General features: G+C 54.1%; 1 protein-coding gene across 5 annotated transcripts in view; it reads right to left on the bottom strand.

The window, feature by feature from the left end:
• Positions 1-24,290, bottom strand: part of LOC105357584 (oncostatin-M-specific receptor subunit beta) — a 29,562-nt gene extending 5,272 nt beyond the window's left edge. The window contains exons 1-10 of one of the 5 annotated variants that reach the window (XM_011492798.4): positions 23,941-24,290; positions 18,644-18,795; positions 17,756-17,903; positions 17,402-17,668; positions 17,195-17,321; positions 15,637-15,827; positions 15,419-15,564; positions 15,185-15,338; positions 15,052-15,113; positions 14,721-14,937 (exon numbers count right to left, since the gene is read on the bottom strand). In XM_011492798.4, coding sequence (XP_011491100.1) covers positions 14,721-14,937; positions 15,052-15,113; positions 15,185-15,338; positions 15,419-15,564; positions 15,637-15,827; positions 17,195-17,321; positions 17,402-17,668; positions 17,756-17,903; positions 18,644-18,795; positions 23,941-24,010 — 1,534 coding nt within the window. In that variant the 5' untranslated portion in view covers positions 24,011-24,290. Of the gene's footprint in view, positions 1-14,720; positions 14,963-15,051; positions 15,114-15,184; positions 15,339-15,418; positions 15,565-15,636; positions 15,828-17,194; positions 17,322-17,401; positions 17,669-17,755; positions 17,904-18,643; positions 18,796-23,940 lie in introns of all 5 variants that reach the window. The other 4 variants (XM_023960893.2, XM_023960892.2, XM_078956444.1 and 1 more) reach the window with 4 other exon arrangements.
• Positions 24,291-26,262: the final 1,972 nt, after the last annotated feature.

The raw sequence follows: 26,262 nt of genomic DNA, 5'->3' as shown, positions 1-26,262 counted from the left end.
AGTTCGCTGGCCCCTAAGAGGAGGAGTCAGGGGCTCGCTGGCCTCTAAGAGGAGGAGTCAGGAGCTCGCTGGCCTCTAAAAGGAGGAGTCAGGAGCTCGCTGGCCCCTAAGAGGAGGAGTCAGGAGCTCGCTGGCCTCTAAGAGGAGGAGTCAGGAGCTCGCTGGCCCCTAAGAGGAGGAGTCAGGAGCTCGCTAGCCCCTAAAGGAAGAGTCAGGAGCTCGCTGGCCCCTAAGAGGAGGAGTCAGGAGATCGCCGGCCCCCTAAGAGGAGGAGTCAGGAGCTCGCTGGCCTCTAAGAGGAGGAGTCAGGAGCTTGCTGGCCCCTAAAAGGAGGAGTCAGGAGATCGCCGGCCCCCTAAGAGGAGTCAGGAGCTCGCCGGCCCCTAAGAGGAGGAGTCAAAAGCTCGCTGGCCCCTAAGAGGAGGAGTCAGGAGCTCACTGGCCCCTAAGAGGAGGAGTCAGGGGCTCGCTGGCCCCTAAGAGGAGGAGTCAGGAGCTTGCTGGCCTCTAAGAGGCCCTTAGAGGAGGAGTCAGGAGCTCATTGGCCCCTAAGAGGAGGAGTCAGGGGCTCGCTGGCCCCTAAGAGGAGGAGTCAGGAGCTCGCTGGCCTCTAAGAGGAGGAGTCAGGAGCTCGCTGGCCTCTAAGAGGAGGAGTCAGGAGCTCGCTGGCCTCTGAGAGGAGGAGTCAGGTCCTCGCTGGCCTCTAAGAGGAGGAGTCAGGAGCTCGCTTGCCCCTAAGAGGAGTCAGGAGCTCGCTGGCCTCTAAGAGGAGGAGTCAGGAGCTCGCTGGCCCCTAAGAGGAGGAGTCAGGAGATCGCCGGCCCCCTAAGAGGAGTCAGGAGATCGCCGGCCCCCTAAGAGGAGTCAGGAGCTCGCCGGCCCCTAAGAGGAGGAGTCAGGGGCTCGCTGGCCTCTAAGAGGAGGAGTCAGGAGCTCGCTGGCCTCTAAGAGGAGGAGTCAGGAGCTCGCTGGCCCCTAAGAGGAGGAGTCAGGAGCTCGCTGGCCTCTAGGAGGAGGAGTCAGGAGCTCGCTGGCCCCTAAGAGGAGGAGTCAGGAGCTCGCTGGCCTCTAAGAGGAGGAGTCAGGAGCTCGCTGGCCCCTAAGAGGAGGAGTCAGGAGATCGCCGGCCCCCTAAGAGGAGTCAGGAGCTCGCCGGCCCCTAAGAGGAGGAGTCAAAAGCTCGCTGGCCCCTAAAAGGAGGAGACAGGAGCTCACTGGCCCCTAAGAGGAGGAGTCAGGGGCTCGCTGGCCCCTAAGAGGAGGAGTCAGGAGCTTGCTGGCCTCTAAGAGGCCCTTAGAGGAGGAGTCAGGAGCTCACTGGCCCCTAAGAGGAGGAGTCAGGGGCTCGCTGGCCCCTAAGAGGAGGAGTCAGGAGCTCGCTGGCCTCTAAGAGGAGGAGTCAGGAGCTCGCTGGCCTCTAAGAGGAGGAGTCAGGAGCTCGCTGGCCTCTGAGAGGAGGAGTCAGGTGCTCGCTGGCCTCTAAGAGGAGGAGTCAGGAGCTCGCTTGCCCCTAAGAGGAGGAGTCAGGAGCTCGCTGGCCTCTAAGAGGAGGAGTCAAGAGCTCGCTGGCCTCTAAGAGGAGGAGTCAGGAGCTCGCTGGCCCCTAAGAGGAGGAGTCAGGAGATCGCCGGCCCCCTAAGAGGAGTCAGGAGATCGCCGGCCCCCTAAGAGGAGTCAGGAACTCGCTGGCCTCTATGAGGAGGAGTCAGGAGCTCGCCGGCCCCCTAAGAGGAGTCAGGAGATCGCCGGCCCCCTAAGAGGAGTCAGGAGCTCGCCGGCCCCTAAGAGGAGGAGTCAAAAGCTCGCTGGCCCCTAAGAGGAGGAGTCAGGAGCTCGCTGGCCCCTAAGAGGAGGAGTCAGGAGCTCGCTGGCCCCTAAGAGGAGGAGTCAGGAGCTCGCTGGCCTCTAAGAGGAGGAGTCAGGAGCTCGCTGGCCTCTAAGAGGAGGAGTCAGGAGCTCGCTAGCCCCCTAAGAGGAGTCAGGACCTCGCTGGCCCCTAAGAAGAGGAGTCAAGAACTCGCTGGCCCCTAAGAGGAGGAGTCAGGAGCTCGCTGGCCCCTAAGAGGAGGAGTCAGGGGCTCGCTGGCCCCTAAGAGGAGGGGTCAGAAGCTTGCTGGCCCCTAAGAGGAGGAGTCAGGAGCTCGCTGGCCCCTAAGAGGAGGAGTCAGGAGCTCCCTGGCCCCTAAGAGGAGGTGTCAGGGGCTTGCTGGCCCCTAAGAGGAGGAGTGAGGAGCACGCTGGCCTCTAAGAGGCCCTTAGAGGAGGAGTCAGGAGCTCGCTGGCCCCTAAGAGGAGGAGTCAGGGGCTCGCTGGCCTCTAAGAGGAGGAGTCAGGAGCTCGCCGGCCTCTAAGAGGAGGAGTCAGGAGCTCGCTGGCCTCTAAGAGGAGGAGTCAGGAGCTCGCTAGCCCCCTAAGAGGAGGAGTCAGGAGCTCGCTGGCCCCTAAGAGGAGGAGTCAGGAGCTCGCTGGCCTCTAAGAGGCCCTTAGAGGAGGAGTCAGGAGCTCGCTGGCCCCTAAGAGGAGGAGTCAGGAGCTCGCTGGCCTCTAAGAGGCCCTTAGAGGAGGAGTCAGGAGCTCGCTGGCCCCTAAGAGGAGGAGTCAGGAAGAGGAGTCAGGGGCTCGCTGGCCCCTAAGAAGAGGAGTCAGGAGCTCGCCGGCCCCTAAGAGGAGGAGTCAGGAGCTCGCTGGCCTCTAAGAGGAGGAGTAAGGAGTTCGCTGGCCCCTAAGAGGAGGAATCAGGAGCTCGCTGGCCCCTAAGAGGAGGAGTCAGGGGCTCGCTGGCCTCTAAGAGGAGGAGTCAGGAGCTCGCCGGCCCCTAAGAGGAGGAGTCAGGAGCTCGCTGGCCCCTAAGAGGAGGAGTCAGGAGCTCGCTGGCCTCTAAGAGGCCCTTAGAGGAGGAGTCAGGAGCTCGCTGGCCCCTAAGAGGAGGAGTCAGGAGCTCGCTGGCCCCTAAGAGGAGGAGTCAGGAGCTCGCTGGCCTCTAAGAGGCCCTTAGAGGAGGAGTCAAGAGCTCGCTGGCCACTAAGAGGAGGAGTCAGGAGCTCGCCGGCCTCTAAGAGGAGGAGTCAGGAGCTCGCTAGCCCCTAAGAAGAGGAGTCAAGCGCTCGCTGGCCTCTAAGAGGAGGAGTAAGGAGTTCGCTGGCCCCTAAGAGGAGGAATCAGGAGCTCGCTGGCCCTTAAGAGGAGGAGTCAGGAGCTCGCTGGCCTCTAAGAGGAGCAGTCAGGGGCTCGCTGGCCTCTAAGAGGAGGAGTCAGGAGCTCGCTGGCCTCTAAGAGGAGGAGTCAAGAGCTCGCTGGCCCCTAAGAGGAGGAGTCAGGAGCTCGCTGGCCTCTAAGAGGAGGAGTCAGGAGCTCGCTGGCCCCTAAGAGGAGGAGTCAGGAGCTCGCTAGCCCCTAAAGGAAGAGTCAGGAGCTCGCTGGCCCCTAAGAGGAGGAGTCAGGAGATCGCCGGCCCCCTAAGAGGAGGAGTCAGGAGCTCGCTGGCCTCTAAGAGGAGGAGTCAAAAGCTCGCTGGCCCCTAAGAGGAGGAGTCAGGAGCTCACTGGCCCCTAAGAGGAGGAGTCAGGGGCTCGTTGGCCCCTAAGAGGAGGAGTCAGGAGCTTGCTGGCCTCTAAGAGGCCCTTAGGGGAGGAGTCAGGAGCTCATTGGCCCCTAAGAGGAGGAGTCAGGGGCTCGCTGGCCCCTAAGAGGAGGAGTCAGGAGCTCGCTGGCCTCTAAGAGGAGGAGTCAGGAGCTCGCTGGCCTCTAAGAGGAGGAGTCAGGAGCTCGCTGGCCTCTGAGAGGAGGAGTCAGGTCCTCGCTGGCCTCTAAGAGGAGGAGTCAGGAGCTCGCTTGCCCCTAAGAGGAGTCAGGAGCTCGCTGGCCTCTAAGAGGAGGAGTCAGGAGCTCGCTGGCCCCTGAGAAGAGGAGTCAGGAGATCGCCGGCCCCCTAAGAGGAGTCAGGAGATCGCCGGCCCCCTAAGAGGAGTCAGGAGCTCGCCGGCCCCTAAGAGGAGGAGTCAGGGGCTCGCTGGCCTCTAAGAGGAGGAGTCAGGAGCTCGCTGGCCTCTAAGAGGAGGAGTCAGGAGCTCGCTGGCCCCTAAGAGGAGGAGTCAGGAGCTCGCTGGCCTCTAGGAGGAGGAGTCAGGAGCTCGCTGGCCCCTTAGAGGAGGAGTCAGGAGCTCGCTGGCCTCTAAGAGGAGGAGTCAGGAGCTCGCTGGCCCCTAAGAGGAGGAGTCAGGAGATCGCCGGCCCCTTAAGAGGAGTCAGGAGCTCGCCGGCCCCTAAGAGGAGGAGTCAAAAGCTCGCTGGCCCCTAAAAAGAGGAGACAGGAGCTCACTGGCCCCTAAGAGGAGGAGTCAGGGGCTCGCTGGCCCCTAAGAGGAGGAGTCAGGAGCTTGCTGGCCTCTAAGAGGCCCTTAGAGGAGGAGTCAGGAGCTCACTGGCCCCTAAGAGGAGGAGTCAGGGGCTCGCTGGCCCCTAAGAGGAGGAGTCAGGAGCTCGCTGGCCTCTAAGAGGAGGAGTCAGGAGCTCGCTGGCCTCTAAGAGGAGGAGTCATGAGCTCGCTGGCCTCTGAAAGGAGGAGTCAGGTGCTCGCTGGCCTCTAAGAGGAGGAGTCAAGAGCTCGCTTGCCCCTAAGAGGAGGAGTCAGGAGCTCGCTGGCCTCTAAGAGGAGGAGTCAGGAGCTCGCTGGCCTCTAAGAGGAGGAGTCAGGAGCTCGCTGGCCCCTAAGAGGAGGAGTCAGGAGATCGCCGGCCCCCTAAGAGGAGTCAGGAGATCGCCGGCCCCCTAAGAGGAGTCAGGAGCTCGCTGGCCTCTATGAGGAGGAGTCAGGAGCTCGCTGGCCCCCTAAGAGGAGGAGTCAGGAGATCGCCGGCCCCCTAAGAGGAGTCAGGAGCTCGCCGGCCCCTAAGAGGAGGAGTCAAAAGCTCGCTGGCCCCTAAGAGGAGGAGTCAGGAGCTCGCTGGCCCCTAAGAGGAGGAGTCAGGAGCTCGCTGGCCTCTAAGAGGAGGAGTCAGGAGCTCGCTAGCCCCTTAAGAGGAGTCAGGACCTCGCTGGCCCCTAAGAAGAGGAGTCAAGAACTCGCTGGCCCCTAAGAGGGGGAGTCAGGAGCTCGCTGGCCCCTAAGAGGAGGAGTCAGGGGCTCGCTGGCCCCTAAGAGGAGGGGTCAGAAGCTTGCTGGCCCCTAAGAGGAGGAGTCAGGAGCTCGCTGGCCCCTAAGAGGAGGAGTCAGGAGCTCCCTGGCCCCTAAGAGGAGGAGTCAGGGGCTCGCTGGCCCCTAAGAGGAGGAGTCAGGAGCTCGCTGGCCTCTAAGAGGCCCTTAGAGGAGGAGTCAGGAGCTCGCTGGCCCCTAAGAGGAGGAGTCAGGGGCTCGCTGGCCTCTAAGAGGAGGAGTCAGGAGCTCGCCGGCCTCTAAGAGGAGGAGTCAGGAGCTCGCTGGCCACTAAGAGGAGGAGTCAGGAGCTCGCTGGCCTCTAAGAGGAGGAGTCAGGAGCCCGCTGGCCCCTAAGAGGAGGAGTCAGGGGCTCGCTGGCCTCTAAGAGGAGGAGTCAGGAGCTCGCTGGCCTCTAAGAGGAGGAGTCAGGAGCTCGCTAGCCCCCTAAGAGGAGGAGTCAGGAGCACGCTGGCCTCTAAGATGAGGAGTCAGGAGCTCGCTGGCCCCTAAGAGGAGGAGTCAGGAGATCGCCGGCCCCCTAAGAGGAGTCAGGAGCTCGCCGGCCCCTAAGAGGAGGAGTCAAAAGCTCGCTGGCCCCTAAGAGGAGGAGTCAGGAGCTCAATGGTCCCTAAGAGGAGGAGTCAGGGGCTCGCTGGCCCCTAAGAGGAGGAGTCAGGAGCTCGCTGGCCTCTAAGAGGAGGAGTCAGGAGCTCGCTAGCCCCCTAAGAGGAGGAGTCAGGATCACGCTGGCCTCTAAGATGAGGAGTCAGGAGCTCGCTGGCCCCTAAGAGGAGGAGTCAGGAGATCGCCGGCCCCCTAAGAGGAGTCAGGAGCTCGCCGGCCCCTAAGAGGAGGAGTCAAAAGCTCGCTGGCCCCTAAGAGGAGGAGTCAGGAGCTCACTGGCCCCTAAGAGGAGGAGTCAGGGGCTCGCTGGCCCCTAAGAGGAGGAGACAGGAGCTTGCTGGCCTCTAAGAGGCCCTTAGAGGAGGAGTCAGGAGCTCACTGGCCCCTAAGAGGAGGAGTCAGGGGCTCGCTGGCCCCTAAGAAGAGGAGTCAGGAGCTCGCTGGCCTCTAAGAGGAGGAGTCAGGAGCTCGCTGGCCTCTAAGAGGAGGAGTCAGGAGCTCGCTGGCCTCTAAGAGGAGGAGTCAGGAGCTCGCTGGCCTCTGAGAGGAGGAGTCAGGTGCTCGCTGGCCTCTAAGAGGAGGAGTCAGGAGCTCGCTTGCCCCTAAGAGGAGGAGTCAGGAGCTCGCTGGCCTCTAAGAGGAGGAGTCAGGAGCTCGCTGGCCTCTAAGAGGAGGAGTCAGGAGCTCGCTGGCCCCTAAGAGGAGGAGTCAAGAGATCGCCGGCCCCCTAAGAGGAGTCAGGAGATCGCCGGCCCCCTAAGAGGAGGAGTCAGGAGCTCGCTGGCCTCTAAGAGGAGGAGTCAGGAGCTCGCTGGCCCCTAAGAGGAGGAGTCAGGAGATCGCCGGCCCCCTAAGAGGAGTCAGGAGCTCGCCGGCCCCTAAGAGGAAGAGTCAAAAGCTCGCTGGCCCCTAAGAGGAGGAGTCAGGAGCTCACTGGCCCCTAAGAGGAGGAGTCAGGGGCTCGCTGGCCCCTAAGAGGAGGAGTCAGGAGCTTGCTGGCCTCTAAGAGGCCCTTAGAGGAGGAGTCAGGAGCTCACTGGCCCCTAAGAGGAGGAGTCAGGGGCTCGCTGGCCCCTAAGAGGAGGAGTCAGGAGCTCTCTGGCCTCTAAGAGGAGGAGTCAGGAGCTCGCTGGCCTCTAAGAGGAGGAGTCAGGAGCTCGCTGGCCTCTGAGAGGAGGAATCAGGTGCTCGCTGGCCTCTAAGAGGAGGAGTCAGGAGCTCGCTTGCCCCTAAGAGGAGGAGTCAGGAGCTCGCTGGCCTCTAAGAGGAGGAGTCAGGAGCTCGCTGGCCTCTAAAAGGAGGAGTCAGGAGCTCGCTGGCCCCTAAGAGGAGGAGTCAGGAGATCGCCGGCCCCCTAAGAGGAGTCAGGAGATCGCCGGCCCCCTAAGAGGAGTCAGGAGCTCGCCGGCCCCTAAGAGGAGGAGTCAGGAGCTCGCTGGCCTCTAAGAGGCCCTTAGAGGAGGAGTCAGGAGCTCGTGGCCCCTAAGAGGAGGAGTCAGGGGCTCGCTGGCCTCTAAGAGGAGGAGTCAGGAGCTCGCCGGCCTCTAAGAGGAGGAGTCAGGAGCTCGCTGGCCTCTAAGAGGAGGAGTCAGGAGCTCGCTGGCCCCTAAGATGAGGAGTCAGGAGCTCGCTGGCCTCGAAGAGGAGGATTCAGGAGCTCGCTGGCCTCTAAGAGGAGGAGTCATGAGCTCGCTGGCCCCTAAGAGGAGGAGTCAGGGGCTCGCTGGCCTCTTAGAAGAGGAGTCAGGAGCTCGCTGGCTCCTAAGAGGAGGAGTCAGGAGCTCGCTGGCCTCTAAGAGGAGGAGTCAGGAGCTCGCTGGCCCCTAAGAGGAGGAGTCAGGAGCTCGCTAGCCCCTAAGAGGAAGAGTCAGGAGCTCGCCGGCCCCCTAAGAGGAGGAGTCAGGAGATCGCCGGCCCCCTAAGAGGAGGAGTCAGGAGCTCGCTGGCCTCTAAGAGGAGGAGTCAGGAGCTCGCTGGCCCCTAAGAGGAGGAGTCAGGAGATCGCCGGCCCCCTAAGAGGAGTCAGGAGCTCGCTGGCCCCTAAGAGGAGGAGTCAAAAGCTCGCTGGCCCCTAAGAGGAGGAGTCAGGAGCTCACTGGCCCCTAAGAGGAAGAGTCAGGGGCTCGCTGGCCCCTAAGAGGAGGAGTCAGGAGCTTGCTGGCCTCTAAAAGGCCCTTAGAGGAGGAGTCAGGAGCTCACTGGCCCCTAAGAGGAGGAGTCAGGGGCTCGCTGGCCCCTAAGAGGAGGAGTCAGGAGCTCGCTGGCCTCTAAGACGAGGAGTCAGGAGGTCGCTGGCCTCTGAGAGGAGGAGTCAGGTGCTCGCTGGCCTCTAAGAGGAGGAGTCAGGAGCTCGCTGGCCACTAAGAGGAGGAGTCAGGAGCTCGCCGGCCTCTAAGAGGAGGAATCAGGAGCTCGCTGGCCCCTAAGAGGAGGAGTCATGAGCTCGCTGGCCTCTAAGAGGAGGAGTAAGGAGTTCGCTGGCCCCTAAGAGGAGGAGTCAGGAGCTCGCTGGCCACTAAGAGGAGGAGTCAGGGGCTCGCTGGCCTCTAAGAGGAGGAGTCAGGAGCTCGCTGGCCTCTAAGAGGAGGAGTCAGGAGCTCGCTGGCCCCTAAGAGGAGGAGTCAGGAGCTCGCTGGCCCCTAAGAGGAGGAGTCAGGAGCTCGCTGGCCTCTAAGAGGAGGAGTCAGGAGCTCGTTGGCCCCTAAGAGGAAGAGTCAGGAGCTCGCTGGCCCCCTAAGAGGAGGAGTCAGGAGCTCGCTGGCCTCTAAAAGGAGGAGTCAGGAGCTCGCTGGCCCCTAAGAGGAGGAGTCAGGAGATCGCCGGCCCTCTAAGAGGAGTCAGGAGCTCGCCGGCCCCTAAGAGGAGGAGTCAAAAGCTCGCTGGCCCCTAAGAGGAGGAGTCAGGAGCTCACTGGCCCCTAAGAGGAGGAGTCAGGGGCTCGCTGGCCCCTAAGAGGAGGAGTCAGGAGCTTGCTGGCCTCTAAGAGGCCCTTAGAGGAGGAGTCAGGAGCTCACTGGCCCCTAAGAGGAGGAGTCAGGGGCTCGCTGGCCCCTAAGAGGAGGAGTCAGGAGCTCGCTGGCCTCTAAGAGGAGGAGTCAGGAGCTCGCTGGCCTCTAAGAGGAGGAGTCAGGAGCTCGCTGGCCTCTGAGAGGAGGAGTCAGGTGCTCGCTGGCCTCTAAGAGGAGGAGTCAGGAGCTCGCTTGCCCCTAAGAGGAGTCAGGAGCTCGCTGGCCTCTAAGAGGAGGAGTCAGGAGCTCGCTGGCCCCTAAGAGGAGGAGTCAGGAGATCGCCGGCCCCCTAAGAGGAGTCAGGAGATCGCCGGCCCCCTAAGAGGAGTCAGGAGCTCGCCGGCCCCTAAGAGGAGGAGTCAGGGGCTCGCTGGCCTCTAAGAGGAGGAGTCAGGAGCTCGCTGGCCTCTAAGAGGAAGAGTCAGGAGCTCGCTGGCCCCTAAGAGGAGGAGTCAGGAGCTCGCTGGCCTCTAAGAGGAGGAGTCAGGAGCTCGCTGGCCCCTAAGAGGAGGAGTCAGGAGCTCGCTGGCCTCTAAGAGGAGGAGTCAGGAGCTCGCTGGCCCCTAAGAGGAAGAGTAAGGAGATCGCCGGCCCCCTAAGAGGAGTCAGGAGCTCGCCGGCCCCTAAGAGGAGGAGTCAAAAGCTCGCTGGCCCCTAAGAGGAGGAGTCAGGAGCTCACTGGCCCCTAAGAGGAGGAGTCAGGGGCTCGCTGGCCCCTAAGAGGAGGAGTCAGGAGCTTGCTGGCCTCTAAGAGGCCCCTTAGAGGAGGAGTCAGGAACTCACTGGCCCCTAAGAGGAGGAGTCAATAGCTCGCTGGTCTCTAAGAGGAGGAGTCAGGAGCTCGCTGGCCTCTAAGAGGAGGAGTCAGGAGCTCGCTGGCCTCTGAGAGGAGGAGTCAGGTGCTCGCTGGCCTCTAAGAAGAGGAGTCAGGAGCTCGCTTGCCCCTAAGAGGAGGAGTCAGGAGCTTGCTGGCCTCTAAGAGGAGGAGTCAGGAGCTCGCTGGCCTCTAAGAGGAGGAGTCAGGAGCTCGCTGGCCCCTAAGAGGAGGAGTCAGGAGATCGCCGGCCCCCTAAGAGGAGTCAGGAGATCGCCGGCCCCCTAAGAGGAGTCAGGAGCTCGCTGGCCTCTAAGAGGAGGAGTCAGGAGCTCGCTGGCCTCTAAGAGGAGGAGTCAGGTGCTCGCTGGCCCCTAAAAGGAGGAGTCAGGAGATCGCCGGCCCCCTAAGAGGAGTCAGGAGCTCGATGGCCTCTAAGAGGAGGAGTCAGGAGCTCGCTGGCCCCTAAGAGGAGGAGTCAGGAGCTCGCTGGCCCCTAAGAGGAGGAGTCAGGAGATCGCCGGCCCCCTAAGAGGAGTCAGGAGATCGCCGGCCCCCTAAGAGGAGTCAGGAGCTCGCCGGCCCCTAAGAAGAGGAGTCAAAAGCTCGCTGGCCCCTAAGAGGAGGAGTCAGGAGCTCGCTAGCCCCTAAGAGGAGGAGTCACGAGCTCGCTGGCCTCTAAGAGGAGTCAGGAGCTCGCTGGCCTCTAAGAGGAGGAGTCAGGAGCTCCTTGTCCTCTTAGAGGAGGAGTCAGGAGCTCACTGGCCCCTAAGAGGAGGAGTCAGGAGCTCGCTAGCCCCCTAAGAGGAGTCAGGACCTCGCTGGCCCCTAAGAGGAAGAGTCAAGAGCTCGCTGGCCCCTAAGAGGAGGAGTCAGGAGCTCGCTGGCCCCTAAGAGGAGGAGTCAGGGGCTCGCTGGCCCTTAAGAGGAGGAGTCAGGGGCTTGCTGGCGCCTAAGAGGAGGAGTCAGAAGCTTGCTGGCCCCTAAGAGGAGGAGTCAGGAGCTCGCTGGCCCCTAAGAGGAGGAGTCAGGAGCTCGCTGGCCCCTAAGAGGAGTAGTCAGGAGCTCGCTGGCCCCTAGGAGGAGGAGTCAGGAGCTCGCTGGCCCCTAAGAGGAGGAGTCAGGAGATCGCTGGCCCCCTAAGAGGAGTCAGGAGCTCGCCGGCCCCTAAGAGGAGGAGTCAGGAGCTCGCTGGCCCCTAAGAGGAGGAGTCAGGAGCTCGCTGGCCCCTAAGAAGAGGAGTCAGGAGCTCCCTGGCCCCTAAGAGGAGCAGTCAGGGGCTCGCTGGCCCTTAAGAGGAGGAGTCAGGAGCTCGCTGGCCTCTAAGAGGCCCTTAGAGGAGGAGTCAGGAGCTCGATGGCCCCTAAGAGGAGGAGTCAGGGGCTCGCTGGCCTCTAAGAGGAGGAGTCAGGAGCTCGCCGGCCTCTAAGAGGAGGAGTCAGGAGCTCGCTGGCCACTAAGAGGAGGAGTCAGGAGCTCGCTGGCCTCTAAGAGGAGGAGTCAGGAGCTCGCTGGCCCCTAAGAGGAGGAGTCAGGGGCTCGCTGGCCTCTAAGAGGAGGAGTCAGGAGCTCGCTGGCCTCTAAGAGGAGGAGTCAAGAGCTCGCTGGCCTCTAAGAGGAGGAGTCAGGAGCTCGCTGGCCCCTAAGAGGAGGAGTCAGGAGATCGCCGGCCCCATAAGAGGAGTCAGGAGATCGCCGGCCCCCTAAGAGGAGTCAGGAGCTCGATGGCCTCTAAGAGGAGGAGTCAGGAGCTCGCTGGCCCCTAAGAGGAGGAGTCAGGAGATCGCTGGCCCCCTAAGAGGAGTCAGGAGATCGCCGGCCCCCTAACAGGAGTCAGGAGCTCGCCGGCCCCTAAGAGGAGGAGTCAAAAGCTCGCTGGCCCCTAAGAGGAGGAGTCAGGAGCTCGCTAGCCCCTAAGAGGAGGAGTCACGAGCTCGCTGGCCTCTAAGAGGAGTCAGGAGCTCGCTGGCCTCTAAGAGGAGGAGTCAGGAGCTCCTTGTCCTCTTAGAGGAGGAGTCAGGAGCTCACTGGCCCCTAAGAGGAGGAGTCAGGAGATCGCTAGCCCCCTAAGAGGAGTCAGGACCTCGCTGTTCCCTAAGAGGAGGAGTCAAGAGCTCGCTGGCCCCTAAGAGGAGGAGTCAGGAGCTCGCTGGCCCCTAAGAGGAGGAGTCAGGGGCTCGCTGGCCCTTAAGAGGAGGAGTCAGGGGCTCGCTGGCGCCTAAGAGGAGGAGTCAGAAGCTTGCTGGCCCCTAAGAGGAGGAGTCAGGAGCTCGCTGGCCCCTAAGAGGAGGAGTCAGGAGCTCGCTGGCCCCTAAGAGGAGTAGTCAGAAGCTCGCTGGCCCCTAGGAGGAGGAGTCACGAGCTCGCTGGCCCCTAAGAGGAGGAGTCAGGATATCGCTGGCCCCCTAAGAGGAGTCAGGAGCTCGCCGGCCCCTAAGAGGAGGAGTCAGGAGCTCGCTGGCCCCTAAGAGGAGGAGTCAGGAGCTCGCTGGCCCCTAAGAAGAGGAGTCAGGAGCTCCCTGGCCCCTAAGAGGAGCAGTCAGGGGCTCGCTGGCCCTTAAGAGGAGGAGTCAGGAGCTCGCTGGCCCCTAAGAGGCCCTTAGAGGAGGAGTCAGGAGCTCGATGGCCCCTAAGAGGAGGAGTCAGGGGCTCGCTGGCCTCTAAGAGGAGGAGTCAGGAGCTCGCCGGCCTCTAAGAGGAGGAGTCAGGAGCTCGCTGGCCACTAAGAGGAGGAGTCAGGAGCTCGCTGGCCTCTAAGAGGAGGAGTCAGGAGCTCGCTGGCCCCTAAGAGGAGGAGTCAGGGGCTCGCTGGCCTCTAAGAGGAGGAGTCAGGAGCTCGCTGGCCTCTAAGAGGAGGAGTCAGGAGCTCGCTGGCCCCTAAGAGGAGGAGTCAGGAGCTCGCTGGCCTCTAAGAGGAGGAGTCAGGAGCTCGCTGGCCCCTAAGAGGAGGAGTCAGGAGCTCGCTAGCCCCTAAGAGGAAGAGTCAGGAGCTCGCTGGCCCCTAAGAGGAGGAGTCAGGAGATTGCCGGCCCCCTAAGAGGAGGAGTCAGGAGCTCGCTGGCCTCTAAGAGGAGGAGTCAGGAGCTCGCTGGCCCCTAAGAGGAGGAGTCAGGAGATCGCCGGCCCCCTAAGAGGAGTCAGGAGATCGCCGGCCCCCTAAGAGGAGTCAGGAGATCGCCGGCCCCCTAAGAGGAGTCAGGAGCTCGCTGGCCTCTAAGAGGAGGAGTCAGGAACTCGTTGGCCTCTAAGAGGAGGAGTCAGGAGCTCGCTGGCCCCTAAGAGGAGGAGTCAGTAGATCGCCGGCCCCATAAGAGGAGTCAGGAGATCGCCGGCCCCCTAAGAGGAGTCAGGAGCTCGCTGGCCTCTAAGAGGAGGAGTCAAGAGCTCGCTGGCCCCTAAGAGGAGGAGTCAGGAGATCGCCGGCCCCCTAAGAGGAGTCAGGAGATCGCCGGCCCCCTAAGAGGAGTCAGGAGCTCGCCGGCCCCTAAGAGGAGGAGTCAAAAGCTCGCTGGCCCCTAAGAAGAGGAGTCAGGAGCTCGCTGGCCCCTAAGAGGAGGAGTCAGGAGCTCGCTGGCCTCTAAGAGGAGTCAGGAGCTCGCTGGCCTCTAAGAGGAGGAGTCAGGAGCTCCTTGTCCTCTTAGAGGAGGAGTCAGGAGCTCACTGGCCCCTAAGAGGAGTCAGGACCTCGCTGGCCCCTAAGAGGAGGAGTCAACAGCTCGCTGGCCCCTAAGAGGAGGAGTCAGGAGCTCGCTGGCCCCTAAGAGGAGGAGTCAGGGGCTCGCTGGCCCTTAAGAGGAGGAGTCAGGGGCTCGCTGGCGCCTAAGAGGAGGAGTCAGAAGCTTGCTGGCCCCTAAGAGGAGGAGTCAGGAGCTCGCTGGCCCCTAAGAGGAGGAGTCAGGAGCTCGCTGGCCCCTAAGAGGAGTAGTCAGGAGCTCGCTGGCCCCTAAGAGGAGGAGTCAGGAGCTCGCTGGCCCCTAAGAGGAGGAGTCAGGAGATCGCTGGCCCCCTAAGAGGAGTCAGGAGCTCGCTGGCCCATAAGAGGAGGAGTCAGGAGCTCGCTGGCCCCTAAGAGGAAGAGTCAGGAGCTCGCTGGCCCCTAAGAAGAGGAGTCAGGAGCTCCCTGGCCCCTAAGAGGAGGAGTCAGGGGCTCGCTGGCCCTTAAGAGGAGGAGTCAGGAGCTCGCTGGCCTCTAAGAGGCCCTTAGAGGAGGAGTCAGGAGCTCGCTGGCCCCTAAGAGGAGGAGTCAGGGGCTCGCTGGCCTCCAAGAAGAGGAGTCAGGAGCTCGCCGGCCTCTAAGAGGAGGAGTCAGGAGCTCGCTGGCCACTAAGAGGAGGAGTCAGGAGCTCGCTGGCCTCTAAGAGGAGGAGTCAGGAGCTCGCTGGCCCCTAAGAGGAGGAGTCAGGGGCTCGCTGGCCTCTAAGAGGAGGAGTCAGGAGCTCGCTGGCCTCTAAGAGGAGGAGTCAGGAGCTCGCTGGCCCCTAAGAGGAGGAGTCAGGAGCTCGCTGGCCTCTAAGAGGAGGAGTCAGGAGCTCGCTGGCCCCTAAGAGGAGGAGTCAGGAGCTCGCTAGCCCCTAAGAGGAAGAGTCAGGAGCTTGCTGGCCCCTAAGAGGAGGAGTCAGGAGATCGCCGGCCCCCTAAGAGGAGGAGTCAGGAGCTCGCTGGCCTCTAAGAGGCCCTTAGAGGAGGAGTCAGGAGCTCGCTGGCCCCTAAGAGGAGGACTCAGGAGCTCGCTGGCCCCTAAGAGGAGGAGTCAGGAGCTCGCTGGCCTCTAAGAGGAGGAGTCAGGAGCTCGCTGGTCCCTAAGAGGAGGAGTCAGGAGCTCGCCAACCCCTAAGAGGAGGAGTCAGGAGGTCTCCAGCGCTCGGAGGACGAGTCATCAACATACAAATGCTGAGGTAGTTTGACAACAACTTTAGTCCAGTAGAGGGCAGTATAACACGCACCAAGGTAAAGAAATCTGTCTCAGAATGTGACACATCAGAGTGAGATTTAGTGCAGATGATAAAACGACTGAGGGTCTCTGTAATGACAGTTCCACGTAAATATGAGACCAATCTTTCTGATTTAATGCTTCAGAATGAAAGCTTTCCATTCTGCCATGTGTTTGTCCAGGTATTAACTTCCACTGCAGGTAACCTACCTGGAGTGGGGATAGTGATGGTTGTTGGGGGGGAGCTTCCATTGATGTTCCTCGCCATGATACTGACAATGTATTCCTCCGCAGGGTCCAGACTGAGCATGAGACGGTGGTCGCTGTGAGGTACTGTGGTTCTGTTGAGTTGACCCCTCCCACTGGCCTTTGTCAAAGCTACTGTGTAGTCTAGGATCTGTCCTCGACTCTGGTTGGCCAATGGCATCTGAAATGTCAGCAGTGAGACAAATCTAGCAAGGAAAAATCAAAATCCAAACCCATTTTCAGAGGATGACAGGAAGTGAAGGTTTCCATACAACAAGGTGTTCATGGGACTCACCTTCCATACGACCATAGTCTTGTTTTTGCTCCTCTGCATCCACACATCCACAGCTTCTGGAACTGTGGCACAAACACATGAACATGAAAAGGATTTTCTTTAACTATTTCAAAGTCATCTCTAGTCCACTTACCATCAGTCTTTGTGTGGAAGCCGACACTTTTACTCCAGTCTCCCCATTTCCAGAAATGTTGGGCCGTTCCACATCGCATCTTCACTCGATAGAAAACGTTTGGTTTCAAGTCAGTCAGAAATGTCAGATTAAGGCCGAGTCCAAAGACTTCACTCTGCATGGGAACAGGAAAGAGGGCGGAGCTTTAGAAACTCTGTTTCAGGAAAGTCCCGTCTGTTTGTCCCTCCAGCTTACTACAGTGTTGCTTTTGCCAAAGGTCAGGTGTATTTGGCATGTTGTGTTCAGATGGTAGTATCTCCTCACGCTCCACCTCCACTGCAAGCTGGCATTTCTGGCGTTGACATTCGTAACAGCGACGTTCTCTGGAGCCAACATGCGCACTGAAAGTAAAGCCATAGAGAATCAGCTGGTGTTTGTCCACAGGGCAGATGGGTCTCCTAAAGTTCCTTTACCCCTCTTAGACAGGTCGGCGTGATCGTGGAGCGTCACATTTCCCAGCTTGTTTTGTGCTGTTAAGGTCCAGTTTGTCTCACCAACATCCACTTGAAACTTTAGAGAGCAACGTCCTTTAAAGGTCAGCTGGAACTGATGCTGATGGGATTGTCGCTGCTGATCGTCGCTGAAGGACAGACAAGCCTCTTCCCTGCATGTGAAGAGAGTCTGTCAGGTCTCCATGGGGTTCTGGAGGTACCTTCATCTTTAACTTGTACCTACTAGATCAGGGCTGGCCCACCCGGGTGCTCCAGTGCCCCCACCCTGCCTGTTTTCCAGCTCTCAGTGGACTGCTTGATGCTTGCCACCTATGGTAAATCAGGTGTGTTCAGTCAATCAGGATGTGGAATCACTTGAGTCAGCCAATCGGCAGCATGCTGGTCATGGAAAACAGGCAGGGTGGGGGGCCCGCCCTGTGCTAGATGGAAAAGAAAAGGCTCACAAACCAGAAGAACCGTTGGAGACTTGTTCTCCATTAAAGAGACAAATGTCAAACTGAGGCTCACTGCAGCCTCGGGTGTTCATGTCTGCTTTGGCTCTTCAAGTCTTTAGCATTGGTCAACATTCTAGGGCAGGGATCACCCCCCTCTGTGAGGATGAGGCTATTTTATCAAGTCTTTTATGGGATGAAGGGCCACACAGGACCCGCTCACTGCAAATTTACCACAGAACAAAACCACAGACTTGTACAGTAAAGGTATTGATAATAATAATTAGCAGTACTTATTCTAGCACTATGAATTGATTGCTCGCATGTCAATAGTAATTATTTTCCTCAATGAATTACACAACAGTAATAACAGGAAAACACTTCTAAACATGAGATATGGATTTATTTCTGCTCAAAGATTAAAGTCAGGAGGACACAGTTGTATTAATGCTACGAAAGATCACTTCTACCATTTTTAAACCAAGGAAATCATAAATCTCCTTGTCAGAACAAGTTTTTGAGAGAAAGTACCGTAATGAATGAAAATTTCACATTTCGTGCAACATTTTTATCCTAATACTGTTTGTTTTATCAATAGTAGATGTGATTTGTCTGATCATTCACCATGTAAGCCTAACTGGCTTTTCTGTTCTTTCTTCATGCTTCAGGTTTACACACCTTAGGAAAAATGTCACTTTGATTTCATGTTAAAACAAGGTTGCGGTACATGTGTGTGTGCGGAACCGCGTTACTCCTCTTATTTGTTCCAAACATCAATGAAAATTAGATCAATTCCATTGGGATCTGTGATATTCTAGAGCAGTAGTTGTTAAGTGGTCGCCCCGCGGGCGACTGGTTGCCCGCGGGGCGACCGGTTGCTCGCAGGCACTGCGTTGGTGACCCCGTCCTAGAGGGCTGTGGCGAGCACGTTCAGCCTGCAGTCAGATGCTCTGTCCATAGCAGCTGCTGCCATGAGGAGTCTAAAGACAGTCACACCTGTCCTCCTGTGTGTGCAGCTCTGAGAGAATCAAACTACCAACTCCCCTGACAGGTTCCTGAGGGTTTTCTGCCTCCTTATGATGTCATACCTTCCCAGCAGATGGTATTCCATTGGATTGTGGTGATACCAGTAATCTTCTCTTCCTAGACTCCACTGACACTCAGCTGATGCGAGATCGCGTGTTTCACATTGAAGGTCTCTGTCAGCAGGTGGATCTGAATCAGAGAATGAAATAAAAGCATGACTTTTAAAAAAGAGCATAATCTAAAATAGGATTTTGCTGAACAATACTCACAGTCGACTACAGTACCGGTTCCAGCGTCCGTTTTGTTTGTTTCACATGTGACATCAATTAAACTCCCCCGGGCGTCTTTGAAGAGGACCGTCATGGCGTACACCTGACTGCTGATCCTGCCAATCCCCATGTTAGTGCCACTTTTATCATCAATGGACATGTTGGTGAAGCTGTCCCCAGGAGGCACCATGCAGCAGAAGGTAGCCTCACTGCCTACTCTAAACACCTTATCCTTTGGAAACAGCTCGACTTTTGAAAACTGTACTCCTACACAAACAATAGAAGAGAAAGAAGGAAGAAGTGAAAACGCGATGAAGACTACGATGAAACGAAGACTGATGAGAGAAAACCTACCAGGGAGTGTTTGCTTGGCCCGCGAGCTCGTGTTGTTATACCAGTATGTCAGTGTGACTGACTGGGGGGCACACTCCAGGGGCAAATGAGATGTCCAGGTCCAGCTGTGATTCCCCCCCATCTGCTCCGGCATCAGAGTAGCTTCCTCCTAAACAGGTTCAGAGTGAGAGCGCCATTAGCTGGGTTTCCATCACACAAATGCACAAAACGTGATCCAAATGCTAGAAATGTTGAAAAAACACCATTTACCAATAACGCTGTTTCCTTTAAATCCTAATTATGTGAATAAACACAAACTGACTCCTGTCATTCAGAAACAGTGACGGATGTCATCAACACTTTGATTGACAGCAGATCAGTTCACATTTCCGCCACGGCGCTAGCGCTCATCATCATCTATCAAAGGAGACGTCTGCGTCTCCTTCAGGCCATGGGGCGGCGAGCTCCTTACATGTGGGAGGGGCTACGGATGAAGCCATTAGAAACAATGGTGGTTGGTGTTTTTCCAGAGGATCAACAATTCCTCATGACACGCTCTACTTTGGATGATCTGTGTGACGCTGTGGGACCTCTGGTGGCGCCGCTGTGCAGCGTCCAAGACCGCCACTTCCTACCAAGAAGCTCATCGCCACCCGGTTGTTGGTCACATGACTCATTTAGTTAGAAAAAAGTGTTTCCATTGCAGTTTTGCCAAATATGTCAAAAACCACCTCCTCTAATCACAAAAACGTTTTTTCCATAAATGCGAGTTTTTCCTAAACTTTCGTGTTTCCATCGGTCTGATTTATTGTCACAAATCCAATTTGTGCATTTTCCTATTCAATGGAAACAAAGCTAAGAATTCCTAATTAAAGCCAGTCACACAGTGTGATGCTAAGAGGACCTTACATGATGCACTTGCTTGTCTGCAGCATGAACTGTCAGCTCATAGGTGAGTGTGTCCGTCACTGAAGTGCATGATGGGCCGTCTTCCCACTTCAACCAAAGCGTCTGTTCAAAGCTGGTCAGATTCAGACTCTGAGGTTCACACCGCAAAACTCCTGAAAGGAAATGTGGGAAAAAGCAGAACGTTGAAGAATCCACATGTATTTGATCATTTCAATGGTTTTTTTTTTCTTCCTTTGACAGTAAGAAATGAGGAAAACCGGAATGGCCCATTGAAATGTTGTTCTTGTCCACATTTTTCCACATAAAAATGACAGACAGGCAAACGTAACGAAACCCAAAACACACTGGACCTCCTGCACTGTGAAAGTAGAGCATAACAGACTTAATGTTGATGTACAACAAGATGCTTTATGTTTAGATCAGGGAGACGTAGAGCTGTGATTCATCCACTTGGTAGCCGCTTTGTCCTGTGCAGCACCTGGGGGGGGTGCTTGAGCCAATCCATGGTGGTTGGAAGGATGTTCAACTCAAAAATTTCCTTCACAACCAACAAAAACTGCTCTTTTGAGTGTTCCCAAAAATGTCTGTAAAAGTTCATGGTCAGATCCTGGAGATTTATCTACAGCTAAACGTCTCGTGGCTTTTTCTGCTTCTTCCAGACTGAATTCTGCTTCTCATCATTGTTTAAAGTTTTCATCCACTTTAGGAGCCAAATCCTCACTGGGATTAAAAAAGCGATCAGCATCCTGAGATGAATAAGAAGAAGAGTACAGCCCACTGTAAAGCTGGAACATTTCTCTCTTCATTTCCTCCGTATTTGTACTTTTCCTGCCATTAATCTGTTAACAGCATTTTTCTCTTGTCGGCTTTTTTCCCGTCCACAGCAGTGACTGGACTTTTCTCTCCCTCTTCAACCCATTTAGCTCTGGATCTGATAAAAGCACCTTTGGCTTCAGAGATGTACATGTTATCCAGTGAGGTTTGCAGTAATGCAGGTCTCTGTTTCTCACCTTCACTCAATAGACTGACAACAAATAGAGTTCATTTCTCTGATCATTTCTATTTCTTTTTGTTTACCATCTCTTCTCAATCTTTTGCTGTGAGTTATTGAGATCTGTCTTGTTTTGAATTTGTAAAACTCCCATTTGTCCCTCTGAGTGGTGAACCGTCTGTCGTTAGTTATCCTCAGGATTTCATTTATAATCGCCTGAGAAGAAACTTCATCCTCTAATAGACTAGAGCTGAACTTCCAGTAACCTTTGTTTTTAGGACTATTGAATAATGAGCTTCATCATTCAATGGTCTGTTAATGGTGCAGCGGAAATATTAGCTATTGATGTAAAATTCTGTTGATTTTCATTTTTTAACCAAAACTCCAACCTAGATTTAGCAGATCCATCTGGTTTAACCCTTGTGCTATCCTATGGGGTCCAGATGACCCCCCCCTTCCATTGACGTGTTCTCCCTACCATGACAAAGGTGGATAAAGGTGGAAAGATTTCATGTAATCCATGGACACCAGTGAAGATCACAAATCATTGAAGAAAAAAGGTTCAGAGCTCTGTCTAGTGGGTCTAGATGACCCCACTCCCAATGTTAACGTGCCTAAAATAGCACAAGGGTTACACCAAGGGAACCTTTGAGCATCAGGATTATCATCAGAAACATTGAAATCTACATAAATGAAGAAGAACTGGATTATAATGATGGTTTTGAAATGCTGAAGGAAATCTGTCGAGGTTTTCATCTTCCACCATATTAAAATCACCTCCAATGATGAGATTACTGTTAGGATATCTTTGGTTTGGTTCTTTAACAGAGTTTGTAAAGTCTGAAAACAGGATTGTGTTTTGTGCTGCAGATTTGTATCCATGTACATTTCCCAGAATAACAAATTTATCAAATGAACCAGTGACCAGAACCATCTCTTTTTGTTACTAGAATGATTTAGTAATACAGCGGAACATAGTGATTAAGACCTTTCACATCATAGAAAAAATACTTTTTGTTGATAAAAGGTAAAAAGTGAAAAATAAAATGGGTAAAATACTTAACTTAGATTTGCTCTATTATGTGAACAAAGTGACTAAAATGTTAAATCTAAGAATAACTAGAGTAAAAAAAATAATGTAAATAAAACAATATGAACTCAATAACGGATAATAAGTATGTCACCTCCTTGTAAAGATTTCCCTCCACAGTGACTCTGGTCCCGTCGATGGATCCCACATGGCCCCTGTAGTAGACGTTCTTCCCTTCTGCTCGGCCCGCTCCATCTTGGGCCAGACGGCCGCTCCAGCTTCTCGGTCTGCTTTACTGAAGTCCTCCTTGAAGCGGATCCCCAGGTCTTTGCAGGTCTGCAGTTCTTGGTGATCTTCCAGAAAGCATCTCCATGGTGCCTATCTATCTGGCGATGTCTTCCTTCCTCCCCAGTCCATAAACCGTGTCCACCGTCATGTCCATCACGTCTCCCCACTGCGGTGCGATTTTGGACAAGATTCCAACCACCGTCTCTCTGATGTTCTCCTCATCTTTTTCTTTCAGACCATGGATTTTCAAGTTCCATCTTCGTTTGTATCTTTCCAGATCAACAACCTTTTCCTTCATTTCTTAGTTCTCCTTCACAATCCGTGAGATTTCTCTTTCAATCGTTGTGATCTTTGTCTTGCACTCCTTTATTTCAGCCGCGTTCATCTCAACCAGCCGGGAGCTGTTGGCCACCATTATTGAGTTTTCAGGCAGCTGACTTAAAGTCCTCCATTTTGGACGTCAGTCTTTCGATTGCAGCCAAAACAGCATCATCAGATCTGGAAGTTGACTCCCTAGATTTTGTGGGAGTTGTTTTCTTTTCATGCTGGAGCGACGTCCATCTGAGAATAGTCATGCTCGCACATGGCCGACGGCTGCATTGTAGCTTGCTTTATCATTTGAGCAAAAAGATAAACTCACCAAGATGTTTCTTCCAAAACAAAGACACAATCAACACACAACTGTTTTCCAGTCAAACCGTTCTCTCTCAGTTTTCAAATTCTGACATTCTAACAGTCCGCCATCCCAGCCGGAACCCATGAGTGAGGGGGCTCTGAGCTGAAATCAGCTTCCATGCTGTTTGGGGATTCGTGGGGGTTCATAACAACTGGAGGGGGGGGCTAGGACAGCTGGCTAACAGCCAGATAGAAGGCAGCTCATTGTTGTGTCCCCGTTACAGTGATGAACAATCTGAGTGTTACAATATTTTCACTTTTCATCTATTATTAGATTTTCATGCTAAAAGTCACTCATTACATTTTAAATAAAAAAAAAACTATGACATTTTTTAATGAAGGTCAAAATTAAATGTATGCTACACACATCTGAAATGTAATGTATTCAATGTGTTTATCGTGAATCTGAATGACTCAGACACCAGAAGGATGTTCTGTCCAGATGTTTGTGTATTTGTTGGTGTGAGGGTCATTGAAAGAGGAATGTTGAGACACAAAGAATTACCAGTTAAATACTGTTGGATGAACGGTGAAATATTCCGTTTTTATCATCATAAATCTGCTTCAGAGGAGTCAATGCCTCACCAGCCATCAACCTCACTGCACGACACTGAGTAGTTGTGTGTCAGAGAGTGGCAGAGAAAAGAGAAAAGAGAGAGTGTGTGCGTGTGTGAGTGTGTGTGTGTGTGTGTGTGAGTGTGTGTCTGTGGTGAGGGGGTATCTGACCTCCAGTGTAGTTGCTGTGTTAACTCTGGCTAAGCTGCATTCATGTGTGTATTGAGGGAGGACACTTTCCTTGAAATAAACACAAGAACAATACTTGCTGTTGTAGGGAGAGGAGTGTGTTATGGAAAATAATACGGCTTTAATTGCGTGTTTGTGTGTGTGTCTTGGCAGGTCAGTGTGTGGTGTGGCTCTTTGACTCTCACAGTGTCAAACTTGTTCGCCCCCCCCTGCTTTAAGACATTAAAAGCATCTTTCATTTGATGCTATTGTCTTTAGTTTCATGTCTAAATCCAGGTCTTTTATTCGGCTACACTAAAACCCTTTAGAGCAAACACGTCATCGCTTATGTTTCCTGATAAATGGGACTATAAATAAAACGTAAATGCACTGATTGGTTGGTGGACACAGTGGTGAGAGAGGAGCATCGTGTTTTATTTCATTCTGTTAGAGGATTTCTTCTGCATTTGGATGTTGAAATAAAAGCAAAGAACAGCATTCTGTTTCCATAGAGATGCATGTTGGTGCAAATAGAACGATTGTAATGATTCATGTTTCATAGCATGATTTGTGGTTAATAGTACAATTCCTAGTCAATAGTGGTTCCTTTAGAACGATGTGATTCACTGAATAAGAATGGATTCAGGACATCTTCATCCAAAACTTGAACTCTTTTTCCACATCCAGAGAATCCAAAGGGAACATTCTTAGAACATTCTAGACACTGGATGGTCACATGACTTTATTCAAAGTCTGTCCACACATTGGACTGGAATGATGGACTGATCCGTGTTTGATGATGTCATCATGTGTTGTCCGCTGTGATTGGTCGTTTACCTTACAGGAACATAGATCTCCCACGTCTCAGTCTAAAGGGTTTTTATTGATGTCGAAGATTTACCTCTTTTTGAAACGATACTATGATGGTTTATGTCGATTCAGTTAACAGCTTCCCTCAGACAGATGGGTCTGCTTGGATAAGTTGATTCATCGATTAGTCGTTTCACCCTTAAAAACTATCATTATGTTTTTTCTGTCTTGGTTTTCTTCTTTGCTTTGCTCTAACAGGTTCTCAATAAACGGTTTCTTCCAGCTGGACAGAGCAGGGCTGCATGTTTATCAAGAGGAAAGTGAGTGTTTTACAAAAAGCAACATTACAAACATCCAATCAGGATCCAATGAAATAAACGGATAAGATCAATATGCATCAAAGCAGCACTCTGGCAGGCGTTGCAGCACGGCAGACACCACAAAAGAGGAAATGGTAACAAGTGGGGCTCATTGGGAGGCTGCTTTCATCCATGTCCAGCTGTTATATTAATAATTATAATAATCTCAAACTGGACAGCACTTTAAAATCATTTCTGTACTCAACTGGCAGCCAATGACTTAGAACAGGAGAGACTATCAGTTCTCCCAGTTCTGTCAGTGTTTGATCAGAATGGTTATAAAGTTTGCTTGTTGCTGTGATGAGAGAACTGAAGGATTTATAAACCATTTTCTAACTCTTTCCCTCTAAAGATCCCAAACAAACTTCATTCCCCGTGTGCAGATGTTAGCTGCAAAGCCGGAAACGGTCGTCATGCTCACCAGCTTCCTGTCCACGTCCAGCGGCGGAGCTCAGACAGAACAGCAGCAGAAGCACATTCCAGGTCTTCATGATTCCTCTGTGAACAAAACCCAAGCGCCTGAAAAGCTGTTGACTTCAGCGTCAGAGAGCAGGAGAAAAGCCTTCTGAAGCCTGGGGGCTTTCAGCAGAAGAGCTTTCAGTGTCAGGTTCCTCCCTCAGAATTCTTCAGAAGCATATTTTCCTCCCTAGATTATGAAATCCAGAGACAAACACAGCGCAGGAAATGGAGCTGCTGCCTTCCCATAATCTGAGTCACAGCCGGATCCATGAGCGTCTGCACGTTTATTTACACCACGCTCAGTCATCTGAGCTGAGAGAGAGAGAGAGAGAGAGCAAAGCATTGAGTTTGACTGACACATGTCTGCTGACAACCTGAGTCACAGCGACTCTGACTGCTCCTCCTTCATCTCACCTTGACCTATAGTAAAACCATCCACACAGCTGGGGTTCAAACCACAAATTTCTCACTGTGAGGGAAGAGTGCCAACCACTACCCCACTGTGCTGCCCTGCTCACTGCTGCTCAGTTCCTTTTCTGTGCACCCCCCCCCCCCCCCCCCCGCAGACAAAGCTTTGTAATCACTTCCTGAGAGATTTTTCCTGTGCTAAGCAGTTTCTGTCTGAAAAGCGTTGGCAGTAGAGGATCTTGACTTCCACAAGCTTTAAATGGATTTTGATAAAAAGTCCAGAAAATGATCCATTCAATCTGTCTTCAGAATTTCTCCTAAATGAATGGAACCTTTTCACAGAGAATATCACACCTGGAGCCTAAAAACCAACAGAGTTCACAGAAATATTCTGAATCTTTGATCAGAAATGTGTTTTTTTCTGTCCTTCCATAAAGCTGAGATCTACTGTTTGACTTGGCAGAGAGGAAACCACAGGAGTTCCTGGAATCAGGGACATTCCAGCCTCAGAGCCTCACTGCCAGGAAGGTGAATGTGAGAGCAATTAGACTCCATTTCCCATCATTCTCTCTGAAAATAACAAAAGGATGTGTTGTCCTATAAAAACTCAGCACAGCAGACTGTCTGCCGTGAGGCGTTCAGGTTCTCTTGTGGAAAAGACAGAACCTTTTTGTTCTTTAGGAAAAGTCCTGTTAAAGAGAAAGTGAACCCTCCAGACTGGTCTTCTGTTCGGTCGACATTCATTTATGATGAAATATTACAGCAGAACTGCTGACGTCGTCCGGCAAAGACAAACCGGCTTCTCTCTCCAACTGGATTGGAAGCTGCTTTTTTTGAGGAACTTCCTGCTTGCTGGGAAACCAGCCTCCTTGTGTTCCCGGTGGCTTCTGTACCTTCAGGTCACACGGGCCGGGTGACCCCTCCTTCAACGGCTCTTCCTCTCTGTCGTCATGGAGACATGAAGACTTCTCAGTGTTTGCATCACTTATTGCCGTCTCACCCAGCTTTAATTTGAAGTCTTTGCATCTGTCGAGCATTTACCTCCACCACCATCAAAGCACAGCGGCTCAGCTGACTTCATCTGCAGGACGCCTCCCTGGACCTCCAGGCAGCGGGTGCAGAGGAAAACAGCTGGGGGGGTTTCTGATTGGACCGTCTCCTGAGCTCAGCAGTGGAAAATCAGCCTATTAGACTCTCCTTACTCACCTGTCACCTAACTGTAGACACCTGTGTGAACTCATCACCTGTAGGAAGACACCTGTCCACAGAATCCGTCAATCACACTCCAAACTCTCCAACTTTGAAAGACTTAAGAGCTTTCAGAGGATTTAACCCCTTGTGTTATCTTAGATGACCCCCCCCCCCTTCCATTGACGTGTTCCCCCTACCATGACAAAAGTGGATAAAGGTGGAAAGATTTCATGTAATCCATGGACACCAGTGAAGATCACAAATCATTGAAGAAAAAAGGTTCAGAGCACTGTCTAGTGGGTCTAGATGACCCAACTCCCAATGGTAAAGTGCCTAGGATAGCACAAGGGTTTAAAGGAGAATATTGTAGACCTGCACAGACAAAACCATCAGCGAGAAGATGGGGGTTACCATGACAACTGTTGGAGCAACACGACCATCAGTCTACCTGTGATGCTACAGGTACAGGAGGGGGGGGGGGGGGGTCATCTAAGATAGCACAAGGGTTAAACAGTTTCTGTCAGGTCTGTTTCCCAGCATCACCTTCAGTGTCTTCAGACACTTGAAGGAGGATTCACTTCATTATTTTCTTCAATTAAAATATTCTGGTGATGCTTTACACCGCTATGGTTTCACATATGGCAGAGCTTACCTGCTTAAGAAGACAGGTGTGCAGACCCACCTG

The sequence above is a fragment of the Oryzias latipes genome, chromosome 12 (genome assembly GCF_053564925.1).
Source record: "Oryzias latipes strain Hd-rR chromosome 12, Olatipes_Hd-rR_3.1".
NCBI classification, from domain to species: domain Eukaryota; kingdom Metazoa; phylum Chordata; class Actinopteri; order Beloniformes; family Adrianichthyidae; genus Oryzias; species Oryzias latipes.
This window is presented reverse-complemented; position numbering and strand designations above follow the sequence as displayed.